Source organism: Pyrus communis, chromosome 6 (assembly GCF_041283825.1).
Source record: "Pyrus communis isolate YQ-2024b chromosome 6, ASM4128382v1, whole genome shotgun sequence".
NCBI classification, from domain to species: Eukaryota; Viridiplantae; Streptophyta; class Magnoliopsida; order Rosales; family Rosaceae; genus Pyrus; species Pyrus communis.
This window is the reverse complement of record NC_142570.1, coordinates 5,967,194-5,989,747: the sequence shown is the minus strand read 5'-3', so window position 1 is coordinate 5,989,747 and position 22,554 is coordinate 5,967,194. Positions and strand designations below refer to the sequence as shown.

Here is a 22,554-nt window from a genome sequence, read left to right as displayed (position 1 = left end):
TGAAGAATTATCGGTTGCATGGCGGGTTAGCGAGGAGTCCAAGAGCTGCAATGAGGGTTAATATACATTTTTATGTGTATTATTTAAACTGAGTCTTGATTGCTCTCCAGATTGCACAGGATAAAGATGGAAGTCCAACTTGGTACGTGACTGCAATTGGGATGATAACCATGACATCAGAGGGATGCTAAGTTAATCAAACTCTTTTTGGTGGGAATTAATTAAAAGATTTGGAATCCATCTAATTTTGAAGTAATCAGCTGCGTGTGGTCTCTTGTTTGGATAAGGATCATGATGTGGTCAGTGAGATGAAAGACTTGGTAGAAAGATCAAGATGCCTTGGTTGAGATGCATGGCTAGAAGATAAAATTGCATGCTAATTACTTTCCAACACTTGGAGGCCATTAAATACTTGGATTAGGATTGATTTGCACAAAATAAAGAGACAAAGATGGCTTCCGCGTGGATATAGTTGCTTTCAAATACAATATTCTCAGGAATATTATAGTGAACGTGGATTTACGGCAACAATTGGTTATGTGGTCATCAAACTTTTGCGTTCTTATAAATACAAAGGCAGTGGCAATGGAAAAAGCCTCTCCAATTCAACATACAAACTGCCCTACATAAACTCTCTCTCTACACAAAATCTCTCAACAATCTTGAGATTTTTATTTTCTTTTTCCGCCAACACATCTTCAATTTAGATAAATAGCACTGTGAAGGCAACCGACGACATCTTCAGTTTGGATAAACAACATTGCTTCTCGGCCGACTGATTACCTATCCAAGTCTTGATCGACAAGGATTTTTGAGTCTTTGTTGATAGAGGTCACCGCATCAGCCTTCTCGGCGAAGTGAGGTGTTACCATTTTACTACATTCGGCACATTGAAAGCCGAATTTGATATTGAACTTCGCAGAATTAGGAGCCTTGTCTTTAGGCTCTAGAACTTGAAGGCCGATATGTGTTCCTTCCTCGGCCGCAGTCACAAGATCAAGAAGTTAGCATTGCGCCCAACGCCACATCAACATATTTTACTTCCCGGCCGAACTCGGCCGACTAGTTGGCACGCCCCGCACACAACCAAATGACGTAATTAGCTTATTAATTACTCAGTTAACGAGTTGGCATGCCCCGCACACAACTAAAGGACAGAATTTATTAATTAATCGGTCTGCGCACCACGTAGGCTTGGTAGTTTTTAAGGTCAACACACTAATATGCCCCTATCACACACAAACATCCTTGTAGTAAGTACTAACTTAAAACACCTAAAGTGAATGACAAATGGTTTCTTCAGATTTTGCAGATTCCATTTCAGATGGGAAAGGACGCTCGGGGCTGCATATTATCTGCTCTGCAGCTCTTTAAGGTTTGGTTGATGTTGTTGGGGTGTGTATAAATTTTTTTTCTGTGGTGTAAATTGCCTATTTTATGGATTTAGTGTTTGCTACAATCATTAATTGTTATTATTATTATTGCTGAGACCAATACTAATTTTTTGTGTAGCCGTTTTTATACGACGAGGTCTTAAGTTCGAATTCTCTTTCTCTTGAATAAAAAAATAGCGGCATTGTTATTTCTAAACCACATGCTAGAAACTAATGGCCACGATTGAAGGATTAAGAAAATTTATAGGGAGAAAAGTCGATTCCTAAAAAAATCCATCTAATTTTGTTTCGAGCTGGAAATGATGCAAATAGTCCATGGAAAGTTGGTGGTGTACATGAACATGTGTAATTCTGATACATATACATTTCATGTTGACCGAAAAAAAGCTCGTCAATCGACAATTTTAAGTGAAATGTAAAATACTCATCGTGATCGAAAGATGTGAATAATGGATGTAAATTTTCATCTTGGTTACACCTCAAGCGAGAAAGAAAGCAATAAACTCATCAGTTTTAGAAAAGGTTGGCCCACATTTTTTTTGTTTTTTTCCGAAAACAAAGCAAGTAATTTCATTGAAAGAGGAAGGCTCATTAGAAAATCAACAAATTCGCCCAATAAAATGGAGATTGCCAAAGCCCAATTAACAAAAAAAGCAGAAAATAAATAAACTACTCTGATTTGAAAGATTTTGTTGCGGCTTGTCCATGTGTTTTGGCCAACTTTGTATGATGACGACTTTAATCGCTATTATGGGACTCTTATATGCTATTATGCGCAGTTGGATCAATGGAGATTGATTATTTCCTAATATGCATTATGCATGTTCTTCTTGTCTAGATGCAATGGCTTCTATGGCGGCATGATTTTGATTTGTGGTGGTAGTTATGATTCATTTAGGGTTTTGGGTTGTTTTGATATGTGGTTTTGAATATTAGATATGCTAAATTTTGGTGTTGTGAGTTTTTTAGTTGTTTGTGCGGACTTGTCCGCTTTAGTTACCCTTTGCTCGTGCTGCTTTTACAACTTTATTAAGATCCATGTCTTGTATAGGCAAGAAAATTTTCTTTGGAGCCAAACTAGATATATTTTTGCCCACCACCCTAAAGTGGTGGTCAGGATTATCGTTAGATGAATTTGATTTAATTTATCTATTGCACAAATCTCAAAATATAAATTAATCTAACGTAATCGATATGGTAGTGAACGTAAGAATTGACCCATGCTTTGTATAGGAAGTTTGGCCAAGTCAATTCTTAAATACCGGAGAGATTAATTAGTTAGAATTGACTTCTCACTCATTTCCATTGTCTGAAATCGTTTTGAGAGATTAGGTTCATAGAATTAGCCCTCCAGGAACCGTTTTGAACTTTCTTGGCCAAATTTCATATTTAAGATAAGGCAGGCAACCGTCGAGCCATGGAACCGCAAAGGCGGTTTCATGGGCTTGTCCAGCATAGAACCGCAAAGGCGGCTTCATGGGCTAGTCGAGCTCAACTGTGTCCGCCCAATTAACTCATGCCCCAACCGGATTTGATCAAATTTTCCAGCATAAGCTTTTGACACCGGCTTTGCTGATGAGGAAATCTGTATCCATCAATACGAAATCGTTGAAGTCTCTAAACTCCGATCTCATCTCAATTAGCGAAGTCAAAGAAACTAAATGAGGGGGAAAGCAGAGATTAGGAAAAAGAAACCCACTTACTACTCTTTTAAAAGTGAAAACTAAGTCATGATTACAGCTAAACAACTCTCATAGGAAGGGGTTTAACTTACAAAAACAAACCTAACATATGAATTTGCGGTCAGCTCAACACTACAAAGAAGTTAAATAATATGGTACAGGGCCCGGGTATCCCCAAAGGTATCGATTCTTAAAAACTGCTGATGGCACACACCTCTGAAGAAAAGTATAAATTACTTGGTTAATGCACAGCATGCGACGGTCATGTATAAGCTCTGGCCAACTATGATTTAAGCATCATCGTTGTCCTTGCCATCGTCATCCTTTTCTTCATCCTTGTCTGAGTCATCACCAGCTTCCGCATTCTCCTCTGCTTCTTCGCCTTCATCTTCCTCGTCAGTCATGTTGTTAATTACATCTGTAATTATTGCCTTCACCTCTGCTTTTCTATGCATCAAATCAACACTGAAGTGGATACCTGGGAAGTAAATCACGATTATACAGTTAGCTAAATAAAAGAGTAGGTTATGAAAATAAAAATGAAGCACACAGAAAGGAACCTTACCAAGTTGCCTGAGAATGTCCGATAAAGTTGCCTGCACAACGTAAATGAGGAAGTGTTTAATAACAGAACTAACGCATCTTCAACCATCCACTCAATGTCATGTTGCAATAATGAAACTTACAGTATTGAAGTCTACTTCCTTCAGAATATCAACAATTACTGCATGCATATCATCTCTTGTGGGCTCTGGCTTCGGTTTCTTGCTAGCTTTCCCTTTTCCTAGTTCATGCACGAATTTGATACAATCAAAAGAGAAACTCCTAAAATTCTGAAGACATAAGCATTTTATGGAACAGATCCACAAGCCGATATCGAAGTATCAAACTAAGTAGGGAGAATCCACAGCAAATAAACACAAAGAAAATCACCTTGATCCTTTGCTGGAGCCTTGGCTGGGGACTTGCTTGACTGTTTTTTGCCAGTGGCTTTTTCCTTGGTATCCTTTGGGCTTTCCTTCTCAGCCTTCTGTTTTTTCGCTGATCTCTTTGCTTTAGTTGTTGAGCCAGAAGCTCCTTCAGCATCAGTTGCACCTCTTTTCAAAGTAGAACTAGATTTCTTCGCAGATTCTGTAGGAGTTTTTGCAGATTTTGCTGGGGTTTTCTTCTTAGAAGGTGTTGTTTTGCTACCAGCTTTAGCCTTTGAGCCTTCTTTTAGAGTCTTTTTGGATGAACTTTTTGGACTCGAAACCTGGTCCTTTGGTTCTTTTTGCTCTTCATCAGATTTCTCTTCGGGGTCACTTTCTTCATTAACCATATTGTGGTCATCATCTTCACCGGAGCCATCCTTCACATCTGAAGTTTCAACTTTGTCATCATCCTCCTCTTCATCAGCTTTGGATGACTCCTGCTTTTTGTCAGAATTGGGTGTTTCTTTTTGTTTCTATCAAGAAAGAAGGCACACAGTTAGACAACAAAGCATCAACATGAGAAGAAAATGCATGACCCAGTGGCAAAGCCATATGCATTGCAATACATCATCATCAAATGCAAAGTGCATTGCCAAAGTATCATAATCAGAGTATCAATGAGAATAGGAGAAAGTTCAACAAGTAAATCAATCTAATCAGCAAACTACAGGCAAACAAGAAGTAAATAATTATTTTTCTCTAGGTCGAATACTTGGGTATAAATCCATACTACAACACGGAGCACAACCATGCATTTAACACAGGGATAAAAAATAAAATAAAAAGAGAAAATGGATTAACTAATGCATCAGGAAAAAATATTCCTACATCCATGGCGTTGGTGAGAAATTCATAATTTAATATTGACTAACGAATACACACCTTGGCTGATGTTTCTGGTGATGCTTCCCCAGAACCTGCAGCCTTACTCGGTGTAGCCTTCCTTCTCCGCTTTTGCCCTTTCTGAAACTCAGAGATGAACCATGAGTTAACAAGCAATGTGAAAATGCACATAGAGCAAGTAAAAAACAGTGGGAAAGAAACAGAACCTGTTCCTTTTCAGCAAGCAAAATATCAGTTGTAGCATGTGGCGACTCCAAGAACTCTAATAACTTGACAGAAAGATCTTCCTATAAGCACAGCCTGTCAGATTAGGGATCACCCATCAACTTTTCAAGCAATATAAAAAACGTTTCTTGCAATATTTACCTTCTTTGTAGTGCCCTTAACCGGAATATTAAGCAAGTCACAAAAATCCATCAACTTCTCTTTAACACACTTATCAATCTTTTCCTTTACCCTTGCCCGATGTTTTTCCTGCTGCAAACAGATAAAAAAAGAATAATAAGAGTGAGCGTTGCGATAATATTGTACTGCGTGAATATCCAAGAAGACCCAGCAGAATATGCAAAATTGATCAAGGGGGTGAGCATAAAACATTAATACCTCATTCTCAACCCACACATAACCTGAAAACTGACTTATATTTTTCTTTAAACTATGAGGCTGCACAAGAACATCAACAATTAAAACACATCAGAACATGATAAGACTACCATAGACAAAATGAATAAAAAGCACCTGAAATCACTAAATAAAAAGCAGACACAAACAAAAGGTCACCTTAGCTTTTTTTCCAAAAAGAATTGTGTGAAGTAATTGAAGGTTGTCATCTGCTTTTCTCTTTGACATCTTGAAGGCCACTGAAACAGTTCAAATATCAGACAAAAATAGGCCAGGCTGCGGTAACAAAAAATTTGAAGATAAGTGAATAACAATTTATATGCATACTATATTAGTTCCCCACATACAACATGAGCTAGTAACTTCCACCTCACAACATATAATTATTTTTTGGACATGTGAAAAGGTGTAGGAAAACACGATGAAAATGCGACAATGCTAACTAGAAGAACTAAACAAACAGCACGATGAAACTCATAACACTAAAATTTTGATTCTTGTTTTCCAACTTATTTATGTTCATTGTTTATGGATAGTACATAGCAGCCAGACGAACATCACTTCATTGGTTGTATACACTCTAGGTTCAATTCTCCATCCAACAGAAGTTCAAATCAAAGAAAGCCACTACACCTTGTAATTTAAAACCAATTAAAATCATCAAAACAAATTTTTGTACCACCACTTAGCTTGTTAATAACAATGAATATTAAAACGTTTCCCATGTCTTAAATGAACTGGGTAGTTCACGTAAATGTTAAATTGAAGCTAAAACAGAACCACTGTCACATTACACATGAATCCAGGTAAAATAACAAATGAACTACAAGCCTACAGGGAATTCAAACTGCTTTCTTTTTTGCTGGATCAATGTGCATGTAAAATTTTTGCCGAAATCTAAAACTAAGATCCACTACAACAACTTAAGATTCAATAACACTAGACGGATGAATCGAAGCCAAAAGTACCACTATATTTCAGCAATTCAACCATACCAACAAACAATTTAACAAGATCAAAGCTTTTGAAAACTTAAGCAAAACGTACCATTTGGGATATTCTTAAGTTCTGTACCGTGACCCTGAAATCAAAGAAAACAAGCATAATTCAAATTAGACCAACAAGGAACAAATAAAAAACGCAACTCTTCCCACCACCATACCTTCTCAATGCTCAAGGATTTAGTCCCGGAAGACCGCCCACTCTCTGGAGCTGAGTAGCGCTCAACTAGCTTCCTCTCCCTTGTGGGCCTCTCACTCACCGGAGTCACCGGTTCCTTCTCTTTCTTCTCCGCCTTAGCTTCTTTACTCTTCTTCGCAGCCGAGTCCCTGCCTCTTTTTTTCGACTCGGTCTGGTCGTTCTCCACCTTCTTCAAGCTAGCCCTTCGACCCCTCGTAGTCTTCTTCGGAGTTTCCTCACTCTCTTTCTCCTTCTCCTCTTGGCCTTCTTCAACAACTTTCTCCTCCTTCTCAGTGACCTTCTCGGAAGCTTCCGAAACATTCTCCTTCTTCTCTTCCTCTTTCTCTTGCTCCTCTTCCTTAGCCTCCTCCTTCGTCACCTCCTCGGCCTCAGCCTCCGGCTTCTCCGCCACCGGAGCTTCGTCCTCGGGTTTCTTCTCCTCTAGGACTTCGGACGCCATGGAACCGAACAGCAAATCAGGGATCAGGATTCGACGGAGAATTGTTAAAACCCTAGATTCGTGGGTTTGGGAATTGGAAACCTAGAAATCACAGAGCTGGGAGGGGGTACTAGGGTATGTGAATCTGAATCTGAATCTGAGAGAGGGACGGGTGGTGCAATTTAGCAAATTAGGGTTTGGGAATTTGGGGGGAATTGAAAAATCTGGGGCTTTAATTTTGGAATTTTCGGGGCAGATTGGGCGGGCTGTGGAATTGTAAAGGGAGGGAGGGTTTCAAAATTTCATGCCAAAAATTATGAGACAGCGGGGCTCTGTCTCGAATGAGATTTCTCTCCGGATTTTCTTCGTCAAGATTTTACAAATTTTTTAATTACATTCGTTTATCGTATATCGATTGAAAATTATTGTAAATTTTAATTTAAATCGAATAAGATTTTTCTCCAAATATTCTTTGTGATTATTTTAAAAATCCTCTAATTATATTCGTTTATCGTATATCATGCGATCGAAAATTATTATAAATCTTTTTATTTAAATTAAATATAAAAAGTACCTAACAAAAACTAACTGCACAATATACAATAATTAAATATAATTGAAGAATTTTCAAAATCCTGTCTTTTTACTACTACACTCCTACTTGTAAGCTACTCACTAGACTCCCAAAAAATTTCATAGGGTGTTTGCCACGTGTCCATGGTGATGTGGTCAATTTGGTCATTGTGGGTTGGAGATTCCACATTTTTTAATCTGGATTTCAATTTTGTGTTTTCTCGATCACGGTCGGATCTTGGATGCATAACTAACCGGTTTTTTAAGCACTTTGGTTGGGAGAACAAAACTAGCAATTACTGTTGTTAAGGAGTTTTGCATTAGTTATTCAAGGCCGATGTTTTTTACGCTTTTTACAATTGTAACTAGTAAGTTCATCGTTAGGTAAAACATACTTGAAGTTATAACTTTTTGTTGTAATTTGAGTTGGACAAACCTCATATGGCTTTAGCCATTTACTTTAGAAGATGTTGATGTATTTAGTGAGTCTCTAAAAAAGAAAACAAGTAATTTGGTAATAACTGAATCCATCCGTACCCTTTACCATTATATTGACATTTGTCTCTTGAAAACAAATTTAGGTTTCACTTTAACGAAAAATTACATTTTTACACTCAAAAGTCAATTCTGGTACTATTCACTTTACCCTTTATTTTGTCCTTATCATTAAAACTCAAAGTTTTCAAACCATTTTTATTAGTTTTCCTAAAAATAAAACGAATCACCTAACAACATTTTTTCACAAACCAAGAACTGTGAGATTGCTCCTTTGATTGTGCGAGAACAGAAAAACCGTTCCATACAAGCCTCTTTTTTCATGTTTTATCTAAAAGTATGGTGAAAAATTGCAATCATAACAATTTTCCTAATCCTCCCATCCCGAAAGGGAAGGACGTGAAACTCCTTTTCCTTTTTGCAATGATTAGAAGGTTGGATCTAACCGTAAGAAGAATCTTTGGCTGATAAATTACCCGTCTCAGTTATGAATCTATGATTGTCTCACAAGTTTTTTGTGGTCAACGGCCCCATTTCATATCTTTTATCTCAAAACCATATAGTCAACTCAGATTGGATCAACACAAACAGAAGCCCAACTCAAAAAGATAAATGAGGCCCACGATTGCGGCCCGCCCCAAAAGCAGCACAAACTCGAGACGAACACTCCCAGTAGATCCGACCCGATCCAATACTAATCGGATGAAAACCCAAGTTCCGCAATTGGGCCACTTATATGTAGTTCACACTCAGCGCCACCCCGAGAGCTTCCGTTTAGTTTTAGGGTTTCATTCGCCGTAAACCCCAGAAGGCCACTGAAGATCTCACCAACCCGAAAATGGTATACTCCAAACCCTAATTTCATCTCCTTCTTCTCGAATCGTGTGCTCTAATCGGCTATTTTTCAGTTGTATGTATGTATGTATGCATGCCTGAGGCCTGTATTTGCTGATTTTTCATTCGTTGGTGTGAAATGTAGATTATCAGATAATCTGTGGGCTTGAAAATTGATTTAATTAATTTAAAATATAGTGTTTGTTCGTTTTAATTTGTATGATTAAGCTAATCTCTTTTGATGTTTATATTTGATGAATGTGTGTCTCTGTGTGTAAGTAATAGTGGGATTAGTGAGGTGTCTCAGTGAAAAAAGAGATTAGTAGTTGACATAATAATTTCTTAAGGGCTATGTTGGAAACCAGTTGCTGAGAATTTGTTTTCCGAAAGGCGGAATACCAGGATTAATTACGATGTGGGAGACCCCCGGAAATGTGTATTTAATCACGATGTGGGAGGCTGCTAGGTGCTCACTGTGTTCGAAGATTTTTTGAATTATGAATTTTAATTCATTTGTTCATCCAATTAAATAGAATTCAAATGTTTGTTTCCGCAGCTTTCTGTTGCGATTTTTTGTTACAAAGATCCGTAAATGTAATGATTTCAATCATTCACGGAACGCATGTTTTGGATGGCACTTGGGTTGTCTCATTTGCGAAATGTGATTTGTTTGTTTTGGATGGCACTTGGGTTGTCTCATTTGCGAAATGTGATTTGTTTTCACACCATTAAACTTTGGGACATGATCAGAATCATTGCTACTTTTTGTTTGGTATCATTTGTTATAATTCACTTATATTCTTTTGTCTTGCAGGCCCCGAAGAGAGGTGTGAAACCGGCAGCACTTGCCAAGAAGAAAACTGTATGTTCTATCACTCTTCAATCTTTCATTTGTTTATGAAGTTGTATCTTATAAAAATTTGGATGTAACTTGTGTGTTACTGAATATTTTCTCCAATTTCTGTCTTTAGGAGAAGGTTGTGAACCCACTATTTGAGAAGCGTACCAAACAGTTTGGTATTGGTGGGGCTTTGCCTCCTAAGAGAGATCTGCACCGATTTGTTAAGTGGCCCAAGGTTGTTCGTATCCAGAGGAAGAAGAGGATCCTTAAGCAACGTTTGAAGGTCCCACCAGCACTTAACCAGTTCACCAAGACTCTGGACAAGAACCTAGGTATGACCCAGCCATTATTATTGCTTGTTGCTTGAGTAATGTAATAGTCTAGGATTTTTTTTAGTTGATTGGTTTGATCAAGTAAGTAGATATGTAAATTCTTAAGATTTCTATAAAATGTATTGTTGGGTCGATGAACATACCTTCACTTCCTACTGCTTACACCTCTAGGACTGAAAAATGCTTTCCAACACTCCCGGTTTTCTACCTGTATGCCCCCTTATCATGATTCTTGGTGAACATCCTGTTGCGTATCTGATTACTATAGTACACGTTAGTGTTGATGGTTGAGTCGTCGCTCTACAATTACTGATTTTAGTGCTTCCGCTATAACTATTCCATTCGTGTTCTTTGTATGCTCTGATAATAAGAAACTTAGAAGGTGGAGTTGTAGAGGAGGTCTCAAGTATTAAATGATTTTTACTACTGTTTTCAAACCATATCGTTTTGTGGATAAACTCATACACCACGGACAATTCTGCTTGCAGCTACAAGTCTCTTCAAGTTGCTTCTGAAGTATAGGCCCGAAGACAAAGCTGCAAAGAGGGAACGTCTTCTGAAAAGAGCTCAAGAGGAATCTGAAGGAAAAACTGTTGAGGCAAAGAAGCCTATTGTTCTGAAATATGGACTTAACCATGTCACCTACCTGATTGAGCAGGTTGTTAATACATCATATATATTACTTTGTTCCATCTAGGTTTCAATGAGTGAACCTTGACATACGTCATAAGTTATGATAACTAATGAGATGTTTTCCTGTCCTTGATGTCTTCCTTGCAGAACAAGGCTCAGCTTGTTGTTATTGCTCACGATGTGGACCCTATCGAGTTGGTTGTATGGCTTCCTGCCTTGTGCAGGAAGATGGAGATCCCATACTGCATTGTGAAGGGGAAATCCCGTCTTGGAGCAGTATAGATCTGTAGTTTTGTCTGTTATTTTTCATCAAAAACATGATTGTATGTCTTGCGGAAGACATTGATGTGTCTACTTCTTTGCTGACAGCTTCTCCACAAGAAAACTGCTGCTGCACTTTGTTTGACCACCGTTAAGAATGAGGATAAGCTTGAGTTCAGCAAAATTCTGGAGGCTATCAAGGCATGCTAAAAGATTGATTTTTTATTTTTTTTGCTTTGTTTAACAAATTTATCCGTCACAATGTGGATATACTTGTTTACCTCTCATGAATGTTACTTTTATGTGATCTAGGCCAACTTCAACGATAAGTACGAGGAGTTGAGAAAGAAGTGGGGCGGCGGTATCATGGGTGCCAAATCACAGGCCAAGACCAAGGCGAAGGAGAAGCTCTTAGCAAAGGAAGCCGCACAGAGGTTGAACTAAGAGTATCTTCCAGCGTGGAGGGTGCTCGTCATTTGGTTGTCGGTTGTTCTTTAGAAACTCTTCTGTTCGCCCCCTATTATCATTTACAGATCAACTTCAACTTTGTATCACTCTGGTTAGAGTGTGGATGTGTTTTTGGATAGACCTTGTAGTATCTATTGTTTGTCTGCCTTTGAATCCTTGACCAATAGTTATTGGACTTAATACTTTAGCATCCAGAGTTGGTGTTATGCGACGGGTGAGAAAGAACCCGTTGTACAATTTAGAGAAAATTGTAACAATGATTCTTCAACTTTAACTTAAAATTAAAGTAATGGTTATTCAACTAAAAATTCATGATAATTGGTTCATTAACTCGTGAAAATGTGCAACGATGGTTTTTTTTTGTTAATTTTGTCAGAACTTATGTCAAAATAAGTTAGATTGGCAAAATCATTGTTACAATTGGATTAAAGTTAAGGGACCATTAGAGAAATAATGTAAAAGTTGAGGAACTATTTCTGTAATTGGATTGAAGTTGAGAGACTATTGTTACAATCTCTAATTTGGTTTTCCATATTTACTCTTGATTCAACTTCATATGATATGACTCGTTTTCATAGAAGTTCTAACGAAGTTAAAGAAATGACCTAACTGCACGTTTTGATAAGTTAAGAAAGTAATGAATCACAAATTTATAGTCGAGAGACAATTTCTTTAACTGAAGTTAAAATTAAGGGGCATTGCCACAATTACATCTTTAAACATTAAAAGGTTCTTTAGATATAAATCATTACAACTCTTATTTCCTAGATAAAAACCCACTCAATTATAAACATACAAATAAAATGCAAATTTGAAAAGCCTACCAAATAGAAAAGTAATTGACCTATTATTACAAAATATTTACAACTTGTGGCACAATATTCAAATCAAATCAATAAATATTATTGCTTACTTTAATTATAATGAATAAATAATTATTGCACATACTATTACCCTTATTTATATATATTTATATACATAAATACATTCAAAAGTATATCATGCTACTAAAAGTTCAATATACATATAATTTACTTATATGTATATGGTACTACTATACGTTCAAATATATATATATGCGCAGTACTAACATATATGTTAAAAAATTATTATATGTAATTAATTTACCTATTTGTAAATTTATGATTAGCAAATAATAGATTTTGTAGGTAAATTAGTATTAAATAAAATAATATTGCTTTATTATGTAGGTAAATTATTTTGCATGTATTTCTCATATATTGGGTTTGTTTAGTATGTAGGTAAATTATTTTTCATGTATTTTACATAGATAGGGTAAATTATTTTGTGACACGCCCTAACCCGAAATGTCCACTAGGACCCCGAATTGAGCCATGTTGTGGCGGTTCGAGGCCACGAAAGTTGACGGTTCTCACGATGCTCTGGCTACCCTTTTTTATTTTTCCGACAAAATGGCAAAGCGATGGCCGATGCCACTACTTGGGCTTTGTAGCCCATCATCCCAGGAGCAAAACCCAACCAACCTTGACCCCATTGGACCACCGTAGACGATGAATCGACCCTAGGAAGCTTTAGGCACCCGCTCACTTCATGGGTAAAATTGACCATCTTCCATCCACTTTTGGACTTCGTGGTAGGTGAGGATCGTTCGTGATGTCTCGATATTCATGCTTGGGAGTTGTAGCGCAAACCTAAGGTGAGTGGGTCTTTTCCCTTCTATCGTATATCTATATATATATAAGATTGACATCTCCACAAACGTTTATAAATTGAATATTTCATATAATTTCTGTGAATGCTTTGGAGGACTAGTACGAACTACGAATAGCTTGATCCCAGTTTAGGGTGCGTAGGCAGTTTAACGAAACATGTAAGCCTTATATGTATATTCTCATCTCTACCTAGCACAAGGCCTTTTAGGAGCTCACTGGCTTTGAGTTCCGTAGGAACTCCGAAGTTAAGCGAGTTGGCACGAGAGCAATCCCAGGATGGGTGACCCACTGGGAAGGTCTCATGTGAGTTCCCAGAAACAAAACTGTGAGGGCGTGTGTGACATCCCGTCCCGGAAATATCGAAACGTACGTGTGAAATTACAAGTTTGCCCCTAGTGCGTTTTCGTCACGTTATGGGTTGTTTTGTGTGGTGTGGCATAATGTTGAGCATGTTTGGAGACGGAATATTCCGTCAAATCTGACGGAATATTCCTGACGCCGTTAACGGAATCTGTCAAAACTGACGGAATATTCCTAACGGCGTTAGTTGACGCCGTCCGTGTGCGCCACACGTGCCTGCGCGTGGCCGGCGCGTGCGGCGGAGCAAAATTTTTCTAAAAATATGGTTGTGATCCTGAGGTTGTGTAGAGCACGTTGGTATATTCATTTGTCCATTTTGAGCCATATATGAGAAGTTATTACGAGAAGTTGGTTATGTGCTTTAAAGTTAACGTTTTTATAGTTATTTCGCATATAGGTGACACGTACCCCGAGGACGAGCGTTCGCACTCGAGGCAGGGGGCTACGACCCTTCCACTTACCAGTGAGTGGGCTTTTGTTTTCCGTATATACCTATATACATTTATATTCCCAGAAATTGATTTAAAAAAGGTTATTTATGTTATGCCATACACTTTATTATTATCGTTTATGCATCATTGCATGCATTAGTAGTGGCATGCATACACATATGCATATTGGGTGCTGTGGACGCACAGGTAAGTGCCAGGTAAGTGGTATTCATATTTACATACAGCAGTAGTTTGAGATGCTTAGAGAGCTCATAACCTGCACCCCCGGTGTTAGTGCTCCCACCCAGTGTAGGGCACAGTCCTTCACGTGATGTTCACCTCCCGCACCACACGCTCAGCTTGGATCCAAGTTAGGTGCACAGTCTTGTCGTACAGACCACTTTAGGTGGTTCCGACTCGTAGGTGACCCGCGATTATTCGCACAGCCTTCACGTGATCGTAGCACTAGAGCGTATATATATATATATATATATATATATATATATATATATATTACACCCAGGCCTGTCGTACAGACCACTTTAGGTGGTTTCGACTCGTGGGCAGGTTCAGTTATTGAGTTGAGATTTGAGCTCTATATGCAGCCGTACAGGTCACGTTAGGTGACTCCGGCTGCCAGATGTTATATTACTGATATGATTTATACCTGGGCACTTGCATTCATTATGAGGTTCCGACATGGCATATTATGGAGCATGTTTGGCATACCCTTGAGCATGATTGGCATTTTTATACGTACGTATATATGACTATTTTCTGGGAAGTATACAGGTTTTACGGCGAGGGGTTAGAATGTATTTTGCTAAATGGTTTTCAAAGAGCTTTGTTTTTGCCCACTCACGCTTTTGTTTTGCGCCCCTCCAGGTTCTAGTTGATTAGCAGTTTCGGTGGTATTCCCAGAGGATTCTCCCGGCTTTTCTGACAGATACTCACCAGCGTAGGGTCACCTTTGGGTGTACTTATGTCGCAACTTTCTTTTGGACTGCTGTAGACCTGCTCTGAAATTGTCTTTCACTTACGCTATCACTTGTTTAGTACTTTGTATGCTAGTTTTTAATTTATTCGTACTTTTATATTATTACTTTATTAGCTTCCGCACGTGCACATGGCTACGTCACCTTCGTGTGACGGCCAGCACGCTCCGATCTCGGTCGGGGTGTGTCAGTGTGGTCGGGGCCCAAAGCGGACAATATCATGTTACGGTGGAGTAGAGTCTGGGATGTGATGGGGGCCTGGGTCGGGATGTGTCATTTTGAGCAATCTAACATTTTAAAATTTTGGACAATATCGTGTTACGGTGGAGTAGAGTTTGGAATGTGATGGGGGCTTGGGTCGGGATGTGTCATTTTGAGAAATCTAACATTTTAAAATTTTAATAGTAGGTGCACTAGTTGAATCAAATAACATTTTTATAGGTAAATTATTTTGCATGAAATTTTACATATATTAGTCTTTATATATATATATGTGTGTGTGTGTGTGTGTGTGTGTGTGTGTGTGAAATAATTTACCTACATTAATATGTAAAATATAATTTTAGTGACTTAATTAAGCATGTCAATACATTAGACATGTTTTATTGTTATTACATATTATACAATGAATTTATAACAAATGTTTTTTTAGTAAAATTATTAATTCTCCCTTATAATTCGCATGTCATTAATTTGTACATCAAACATTCAAATAGGGATATTTTAGGCATCCAAAAATTTTTAAATGTGTTAAGTCAAACATAATTAATGAATTTGCTGATGTGGAACTTGGTAAATGAATTTTATTCGAGTAAAAAACTTATATCAGATTTTATGTGAAGAAAATTAAGGAGGCAGATTGTCTGCCATGTTGTTTGGGTGCCCTTCACATCCACTCCTATTTTATGTGGTTACAGTTAAGTTACATCAACATTTTATATTGATTTTTTTATATAGATAATAAGACAAAAAGTAATAAGAATATGTTAACGTGTCTTAACCGTGACCGCACAAATAGAAGGGGATGTGAAGGGCAGACACTCTGCCTCCGAAAATTAAGTTTTAGGGGCTAAAGTTATATTTTCAGTAAATTAAATTTGTATTAATATGTTTTATCTGTCACGTGATGTCACGTGGACTCTCAAGGTCCTGATCACGTATAAACCGTACATAACACAACTTACGCCCACAGCCGCAGGATATACCGTGAGCCAGAATCTGATTGGTCCGTGACCTCAAGGCCTCGCGAATCTCTGACCAAGCCATTGATCGAAGCACAGACTCTTGAGATTTAGAGAGAGAGAGAAATCATTCGGACCCAACTCAACGACACGACTTGGCTCAATTACCTGGTCCGAAGTTATGGAACCTGCTCCACACGACCCGGGTTCTAATCCGCTCCGACCTGACGAACCAGAGCTCGACCTCTACTCCATCCCACGCCACTCTAGTAAGTCTCCCACCGCTCCCCCACTTTTCCTCTTTTCAAAAACCCTAGCATTATCCCCAATTCAAAACCCTAATTGCTAATTGCTCCTCCCGTTGGAACAATCTCCGCGTTTGGTCGCCTGGGTCTGTTTAAATTTGATGAAATTGTTGTTTAATGTATGTGACTGAGAAAAAGGTCTGAGCTTTTCTTTGATTTGTTTGTTGTCAGGCTGGTTTTTGTGGGATGAGATTCATGAAAATGAGAGAATTGCATTGAAAGAGTATTTTGATGGGAGCTCGATATCTAGGACTCCGAAAACGTACAAGGAATACAGGGATTTTATCATTAATAAGTATAGAGAGGATCCTTCTAGGAAGCTCACATTCACTGAGGTTAGGAAGTCGCTTGTGGGTGATGTTAGTTTGCTTCATAAGGTGTTTAATTTCTTGGAGAAGTGGGGGTTGATTAATTTCGGTGTGAATTCTGGTGGCGGAGGGGGTTTTGTGGCCGGGGGTGAGGAGAGGTGTAAGGTGAAGGTTGAGGATGGAGTCCCCAATGGGATCCGAGTGGCTGAAATGCCGAATTCCATTAAACCCATTTTGCCAGTTTCAGGTCAAGCTAAAGTTGGGGAGGTTGGGGGTGGTGGAGGTGTGAGGAGAATTGGGTTTCCTCCATTGGCATCATATTCTAATGTTTTTGGTGATGTGAAGAAGGAGGTGTTGGTTTGTGGAAACTGTGGCGGGCAATGCGATTCTGGATATTACAAGTATAGCAAGGTATTTTTCGTTCAATTTTCTGTAATAAATTTGCCCCTAGCCTTCTGTTCTGAAACTTAATAATTTCTGTATCTGTTTGAATTACTATATTGGCAGGGAGATTTTCTAATTTGTGCAAAGTGTTTTGAAAATGGAAACTATGGGGAAAACAGATTTAGGGATGACTTCACGTTACATGAGGCAGTTGAGAAGAGCGGTACTCATGGAGCTGAGTGGACTGAATCAGAAACCCTATTACTTTTAGAATCTGTTTTCAAGCATGGGGATGATTGGGACCTTGTTGCTCAAAATGTTCAGACCAAGACCAAATTTGATTGTGTTGCTAAGCTCATTGATCTGCCCTTTGGGGAGCTTGTGTTGGGTTCTGCCTATAGAAAAGGCAATTCTAGTGACTTTAGTGCTAATTTGGACTGTTCAAAGCAAGTTCAGTTATCTTCACCTGAGTGTCAAGAGACTATAATAACCAACGGTCAGTTGCATGAGCAGACGGATGACAGCAAGCGGAATGTAGACACTTTAAATGAAGGCCCCCCTTTGAAAAGACAATGCATTGCTTCTCTTTCGGATGCTAGTAGTTCACTGATTAAACAGGTAGCTAACTTCTCAGCGTAATAAATAAAGTTTAGACTAAAATGGTTATGAGGGATCTGGTTAAGTTGCTAATGCTTCGGCATATCTTGGCTGGAAACATGTACATACAATTATACATGCACGCATCAATGAGGAAAGAGAAATGTGGAGATTGATTTCATTATTTTGCTTCTTTGACCTTTTTTTATAACAGTTCTTTCATATTATCGTTATCATATGCTAAGTATGGCGTTTTATTCTATTACGAAATATTAATGTTGTTTCATTAGGTAGCTGCCATATCAACCATGGTTGGTCCACAAATTACAGCTGCTGCAGCTGATGCTGCCATAAATGTGCTTTGTGAGGAAACCTCATGTTCAAGGGAGATATTTGATGCTGATGACGATTCTCTTACTAATGGCTTGTGGTCTCCTGCTAAAAACTGTGAGACAGAGAGGTTATCCATCTACTGGAATGTGCTTTTCCAACTTATGCTCCAGATATAGTTCTTTTTGTTGTTGTATTATGTTTGGTATTGCAGTTCTGAAATTTCCTGTTTCTTATCAATTTCAGCGACCAAGATGGGGATTCGGAAATGCAGGAAAAGGCAACCGAATCAGGTACTTGCAGTAAAGCCAATTATACGACATGATTTTTACAGTTTACTACAATCAATTTGGAATAATGACTAATGGAGAAGTTTATACTGTCAATAGTTTTACATATTTTGCTTAACTAGTGTTAGTATTTCGTGATTGTTGTCTTCAGTCCTAACCATCTCTATTTGAATTTGCGTTTTTATACTTCTCAGAGAGTCAGGATGCACTCTTCAGAAAAGATGACATACCTCCAAGTTTGCAACTTCGAGCTGCCATTGGAACAGCTCTTGGAGCAGCTGCCGCACACTCAAAATTATTGGCTGATCAGGAGGATAGAGAGATTGAATATCTGATGGCAACCATAATTGGGACACAGGTATTTTGTAGTTTTGTTTTCTTCTAGTTTGGCTTCCTTGACTTTATCTCTGTATTCATCGTAGTTTTTCTCCCCATTTGCTGCAATTCTTGCTGCTTATAAACCTATTCCTTTCCCCTTTTTTGTCATGAATGTTTATGTAGATGAAAAAGTTGCACTTCAAACTGAATTACTTCGAAGATCTCGAGCAGATCATGAAGAAGGAACACGCTCAAATTGAAGATGTAGAAGATTTTCTCGTCCAAGAACGGATTAATGTCTTGCAAAAAACATTTGACTCCGGTGTACCTAGATGGATGGGTCATCCCTCAATAAAATCTTGAAATGCTTTTTGTATTATTAAATGTAGAGTAGAGTAGATTAGAGCAGGATGTTTCCTTTGTATCTTTAAGTGATTTCTAATTCTTGCTGATGAGGTTGGCAAATTAGGGTTGAGGAACAGAACAACTTTGTATCAATTAGGATCTTATCATTTCTTCAAATGCTAATGTTCTAAGATTCAATGCAATTCCATTATCTTGCCTCTTCTGTGGTGTTTCAGAAATGACTATAGGCGGGACGTTTCAAGTTAGAGATGTCAAACGAGCCCGTTTTTGCTCGCGTTTTAACGGTAAGTGCTGACCGGTAGTTGAACTGGATATTAAGTCAACTATGTATTGTCATGTGTATTACATTGATGCCTATGCCTGCCCTATGGTTTTGGTGTTGAAAACCTCCATTTTATTACAGTTCGGTCCAGTGTTCGTCGTAGCTGGGAAAGTCGAGTACCAGAAAATCATACCAGAGATTTTATTTTGAATGACTAGGATATCACTTTGATGAGATCCTCAGATGCTGTTTTGAATGATGAGGACATCAATGTGGTTAATAAGGTCGATCTGAGTGATTTTAATCGCATTCAAACCCTTTGTCATGTTATTATTGCTCAAGGCACCCTAGAAAACAACTTGAGTTTATCTCGACACCCCTTAACTGATATGGCAGCAAACAAATATAATGTGTAAGACGAGAAAGGTGGTCCGCTCGACTTGTTCTCGAGAAGTCTATGAACAAAGGAAACTAGGCAAATATTTGCAATTTTCTTCTATTGTACGTATTACTGAGTGATCCAGAAAATCAACGGTTGTATCTTGTATAGAGATCGAATGAATCTTTGCAAATGTGACATCTTGCATAAAACTCGTATCAATGAGTGAGATATATCAAGGTTAAATCTTGCATAAAACAAGTATAATGTTTGCAATGCAATTAAAACTACAAGGTCGATCAAGTCTTTTCTCACATAAAATCTTGATGAGGGAAAGATGGATGGATACCATTAAAGAAAAAAAGGCAAGAGTCTTTCGGCCTCAAAAGAACGGTATTTTTAACATACCATATTTTAATGTCACAACAATTCGCACACTGTTCTAACCAACTGGCATAACCAACATTTACTTTGCTATAAACCTACAACTATTCTTTGCTACTAAAGACCATCAATAAAAAAGCAGTTCAAACCTCCTCCTCTCATTAACCCTTGCAATGAAATCATCAGCTCTTTGGTTTAATTTCTGATCTTCGTCGGGTAAATTGAGCTCATCATCTTCATCTATGTCCTCTTTCACCCCCACTACTTCCTCACTTCCTCCAACCAATCCTTTCTCTTCCACAGCTTCTAATAAATCTCCACAAGGACCACAAGTCCGCTTTTGCACTACCCTTTCTGCAACCAAAAGAGTGTTCAAGGTATTGTCTTCCCTTTCTTGGTGGGCTGAAGAGCTGTGGTGGCTTTGGACCCTCTTCATACTTTCATATTGGTCACCTATATTTGATGGACTAGTCCGTGTGGAAAAGATTTTGGATTGTCCCACAAGGGCAACGACAATGAGATTCCCTAGAATGAACACAAACTTGGAGCTCAAGAACACTGAACTGATTTTCGGGACGGAAACGAAGACAAAAACCTTCGTGGAAGAATATACAGGGGGAAGCCACAGAGAGCAAAAACAAAATAAACTGCAAGTTATTGCTGTCAAAAAATAAAGGAAGAAATTGCTCAAAGGATGATGATGGTGTTTCTTGTATTTGTGGGTTGCTTGGAACTTCAATAACTTGATTGGATCCATTTGGAGGTTATATATTCTACCAAAAACAAGGGTGGAGTAAGAGGTAATTCTAATGAGGAAGAGCTAGCTCAAAAGCCAGTCTCAGAAAAATTGAGGGAGGTCTTTCATCTGCCTGACCATAATATATTTGCAAACACTGGTTTATATAACGGTGAGATGGGGTTAATTTGGTAATTTAGATTCATCGTACTCTTACTTTATATGGTAAAATATAAAGGATCTCAAAGGATTGAGATCTTTTTGACTGAGTAATCTGGAATATTCAATTTAAATTATGCGATTAGCACATCTTACTAGCCCACCTTACACGTAATTTCTCTCTTCAATGCCCATATATATATATATATATATATATATATATATATATATATATCTCTTGAACATTTCAAATTACTTGATCCGTGGATTCTACAGTGTGAAATCCAGAGAAAATCTCAATCCCATTGTTAAAAGGCTTTTTACCCAAAACGATCCCTGAGATTTGCATAACAAATCACTTTGATCCATGAGATTGGAAATCAATAAAAATGGTCCCTGATATTGTCCACCATCCATTATTTTGGTCATTCCGTTAAAAACTTAGTTAAAGTGTTCCGAAGCTCTTGGCCTTAAATTTGGGCAATTTTCAAAGCTTCGTAACTCGATCGTTTCTTAACAAAATTTGACCCATAATATATCAAAATGAGGAAAGTGTAGAACAAGATTATACATATTTGGAAGGCCTGAAAAGTGACTGGTCCGTGGGAAAATTGAAAAACTCACCGGAAACTGGGTGAACTTTAAACGTTCATAACTTCTTCAATACTGAACGAAATTGAGTGATTCAAAAACGAAAATCATACTTTTGAACGAAAAAAAGAAGAAAATGGTACCTTTCTTGATGGCTAATTCGCAGTGGTTTGGCCGGAAAACAGCTCGAAAGTGGCTAACTCGAGACCAAGTCAGCCACTTTCGAGCCGTTTTCTGGTCAAACCACAGCGATTTAGGCATCAATAAAGGTACCATTCTCTTCGCCTCGTCGAGAAGTATAATTTTTGTTTTTGAATCACTCAAGTTCATTGAGTATTGAAGAAGTTATGAACGTTTAAAATTTATCCAATTTCCGGCGAGTTTTCCAGTTTTCTCACGGACCAGTCACCTGTCAGGTTATTTTACGGCCATCTCCGAAAACCGTTGGGCTTCCAAATACGTATAATCTTGTTGTACACTTTCCTATCTTCATTTTGATATATTATAGGTCGAATTTGGTTAAGAAACGATTGAGTTATGAAGCTTTGAAAATTGCCCAAACTTTCGGCCAAGAGCTCCCGATACTTAACGGAGTTTATAACGGAATGACCAAAATAATGGATGGTGGACAATCTGACCATTTCTATTGATTTTCAATCTCAGGGACCAAAGTGATGTGTTATGCAAATCTCAGGGACCATTTTGGCAAAAAAAACCTTGTTAAAAAGTTATGTGGAGGTTGATTGGTGTTTATTGGTTTCCTTTGTTTTTCAGGCTAAGCTAACTTTGCTTTTCCCCCTGCTTGCAAATTTTTAATAAAAACTAAAAAGTAACAAAATCTTACAACTATTCTTTTAGGTTAATCAATTTATCAGAGGATTTATATGCTCCCAATACAGAAAAACCTGCGACTGAAGA

General features: G+C 38.0%; 4 protein-coding genes across 9 annotated transcripts; 2 read left to right on the top strand and 2 right to left on the bottom strand.

Annotated features, from left to right (window-relative positions):
- Positions 1–3,074: 3,074 nt before the first annotated feature.
- Positions 3,075–7,596, bottom strand: LOC137710951 (DEK domain-containing chromatin-associated protein 1). 5 transcript variants are annotated; one of them, XR_015963492.1, is made up of 11 exons: positions 6,674–7,542; positions 6,559–6,592; positions 5,671–5,750; positions 5,494–5,553; positions 5,257–5,367; positions 5,097–5,177; positions 4,930–5,010; positions 4,010–4,520; positions 3,763–3,909; positions 3,642–3,672; positions 3,075–3,554 (listed from the first exon to the last, which is right to left on the bottom strand). XR_015963492.1 is itself a non-coding variant. In XM_068450120.2 (11 exons), exons 1-11 carry the CDS (start codon positions 7,148–7,150, stop codon positions 3,367–3,369), a joined length of 1,752 nt encoding a protein of 583 aa, XP_068306221.2. In that variant the 5' UTR covers positions 7,151–7,596; the 3' UTR covers positions 3,075–3,366. The 5 variants fall into 5 exon arrangements, 2 of the variants coding, with proteins under 2 accessions (XP_068306221.2, XP_068306222.2); XR_015963490.1 differs by having other exon boundaries at positions 3,763–3,901; XR_015963491.1 differs by having other exon boundaries at positions 3,763–3,901; positions 5,257–5,364; positions 6,674–7,496.
- Positions 7,597–8,921: 1,325 nt separating this feature from the next.
- LOC137710334 (large ribosomal subunit protein eL8y) lies at positions 8,922–11,753 on the top strand. The gene is made up of 7 exons (XM_068449282.2): positions 8,922–9,038; positions 9,846–9,893; positions 10,003–10,204; positions 10,693–10,862; positions 10,985–11,113; positions 11,207–11,299; positions 11,411–11,753. Exons 1-7 carry the CDS (start codon positions 9,036–9,038, stop codon positions 11,540–11,542), a joined length of 777 nt encoding a protein of 258 aa, XP_068305383.1. The 5' UTR covers positions 8,922–9,035; the 3' UTR covers positions 11,543–11,753.
- A 4,490-nt stretch (positions 11,754–16,243) lies between these two features.
- LOC137710736 (SWI/SNF complex subunit SWI3A) lies at positions 16,244–19,307 on the top strand. 2 transcript variants are annotated; one of them, XM_068449844.2, is made up of 7 exons: positions 16,244–16,496; positions 16,704–17,251; positions 17,348–17,842; positions 18,112–18,281; positions 18,398–18,444; positions 18,636–18,799; positions 18,943–19,307. In XM_068449844.2, the coding sequence occupies exons 1-7, from the start codon at positions 16,409–16,411 to the stop codon at positions 19,120–19,122; spliced, it is 1,692 nt and encodes a 563-aa protein (XP_068305945.2). In that variant the 5' UTR covers positions 16,244–16,408; the 3' UTR covers positions 19,123–19,307. The 2 variants fall into 2 exon arrangements, with proteins under 2 accessions (XP_068305945.2, XP_088551720.1); XM_088695594.1 differs by having other exon boundaries at positions 16,283–16,496; positions 18,112–18,268.
- A 690-nt stretch (positions 19,308–19,997) lies between these two features.
- Positions 19,998–21,007, bottom strand: LOC148696171 (uncharacterized). Its single transcript, XM_088696198.1, has one exon. The coding sequence runs from the start codon at positions 20,905–20,907 to the stop codon at positions 20,278–20,280; it is 630 nt and encodes a 209-aa protein (XP_088552324.1). The 5' UTR covers positions 20,908–21,007; the 3' UTR covers positions 19,998–20,277.
- Positions 21,008–22,554: the final 1,547 nt, after the last annotated feature.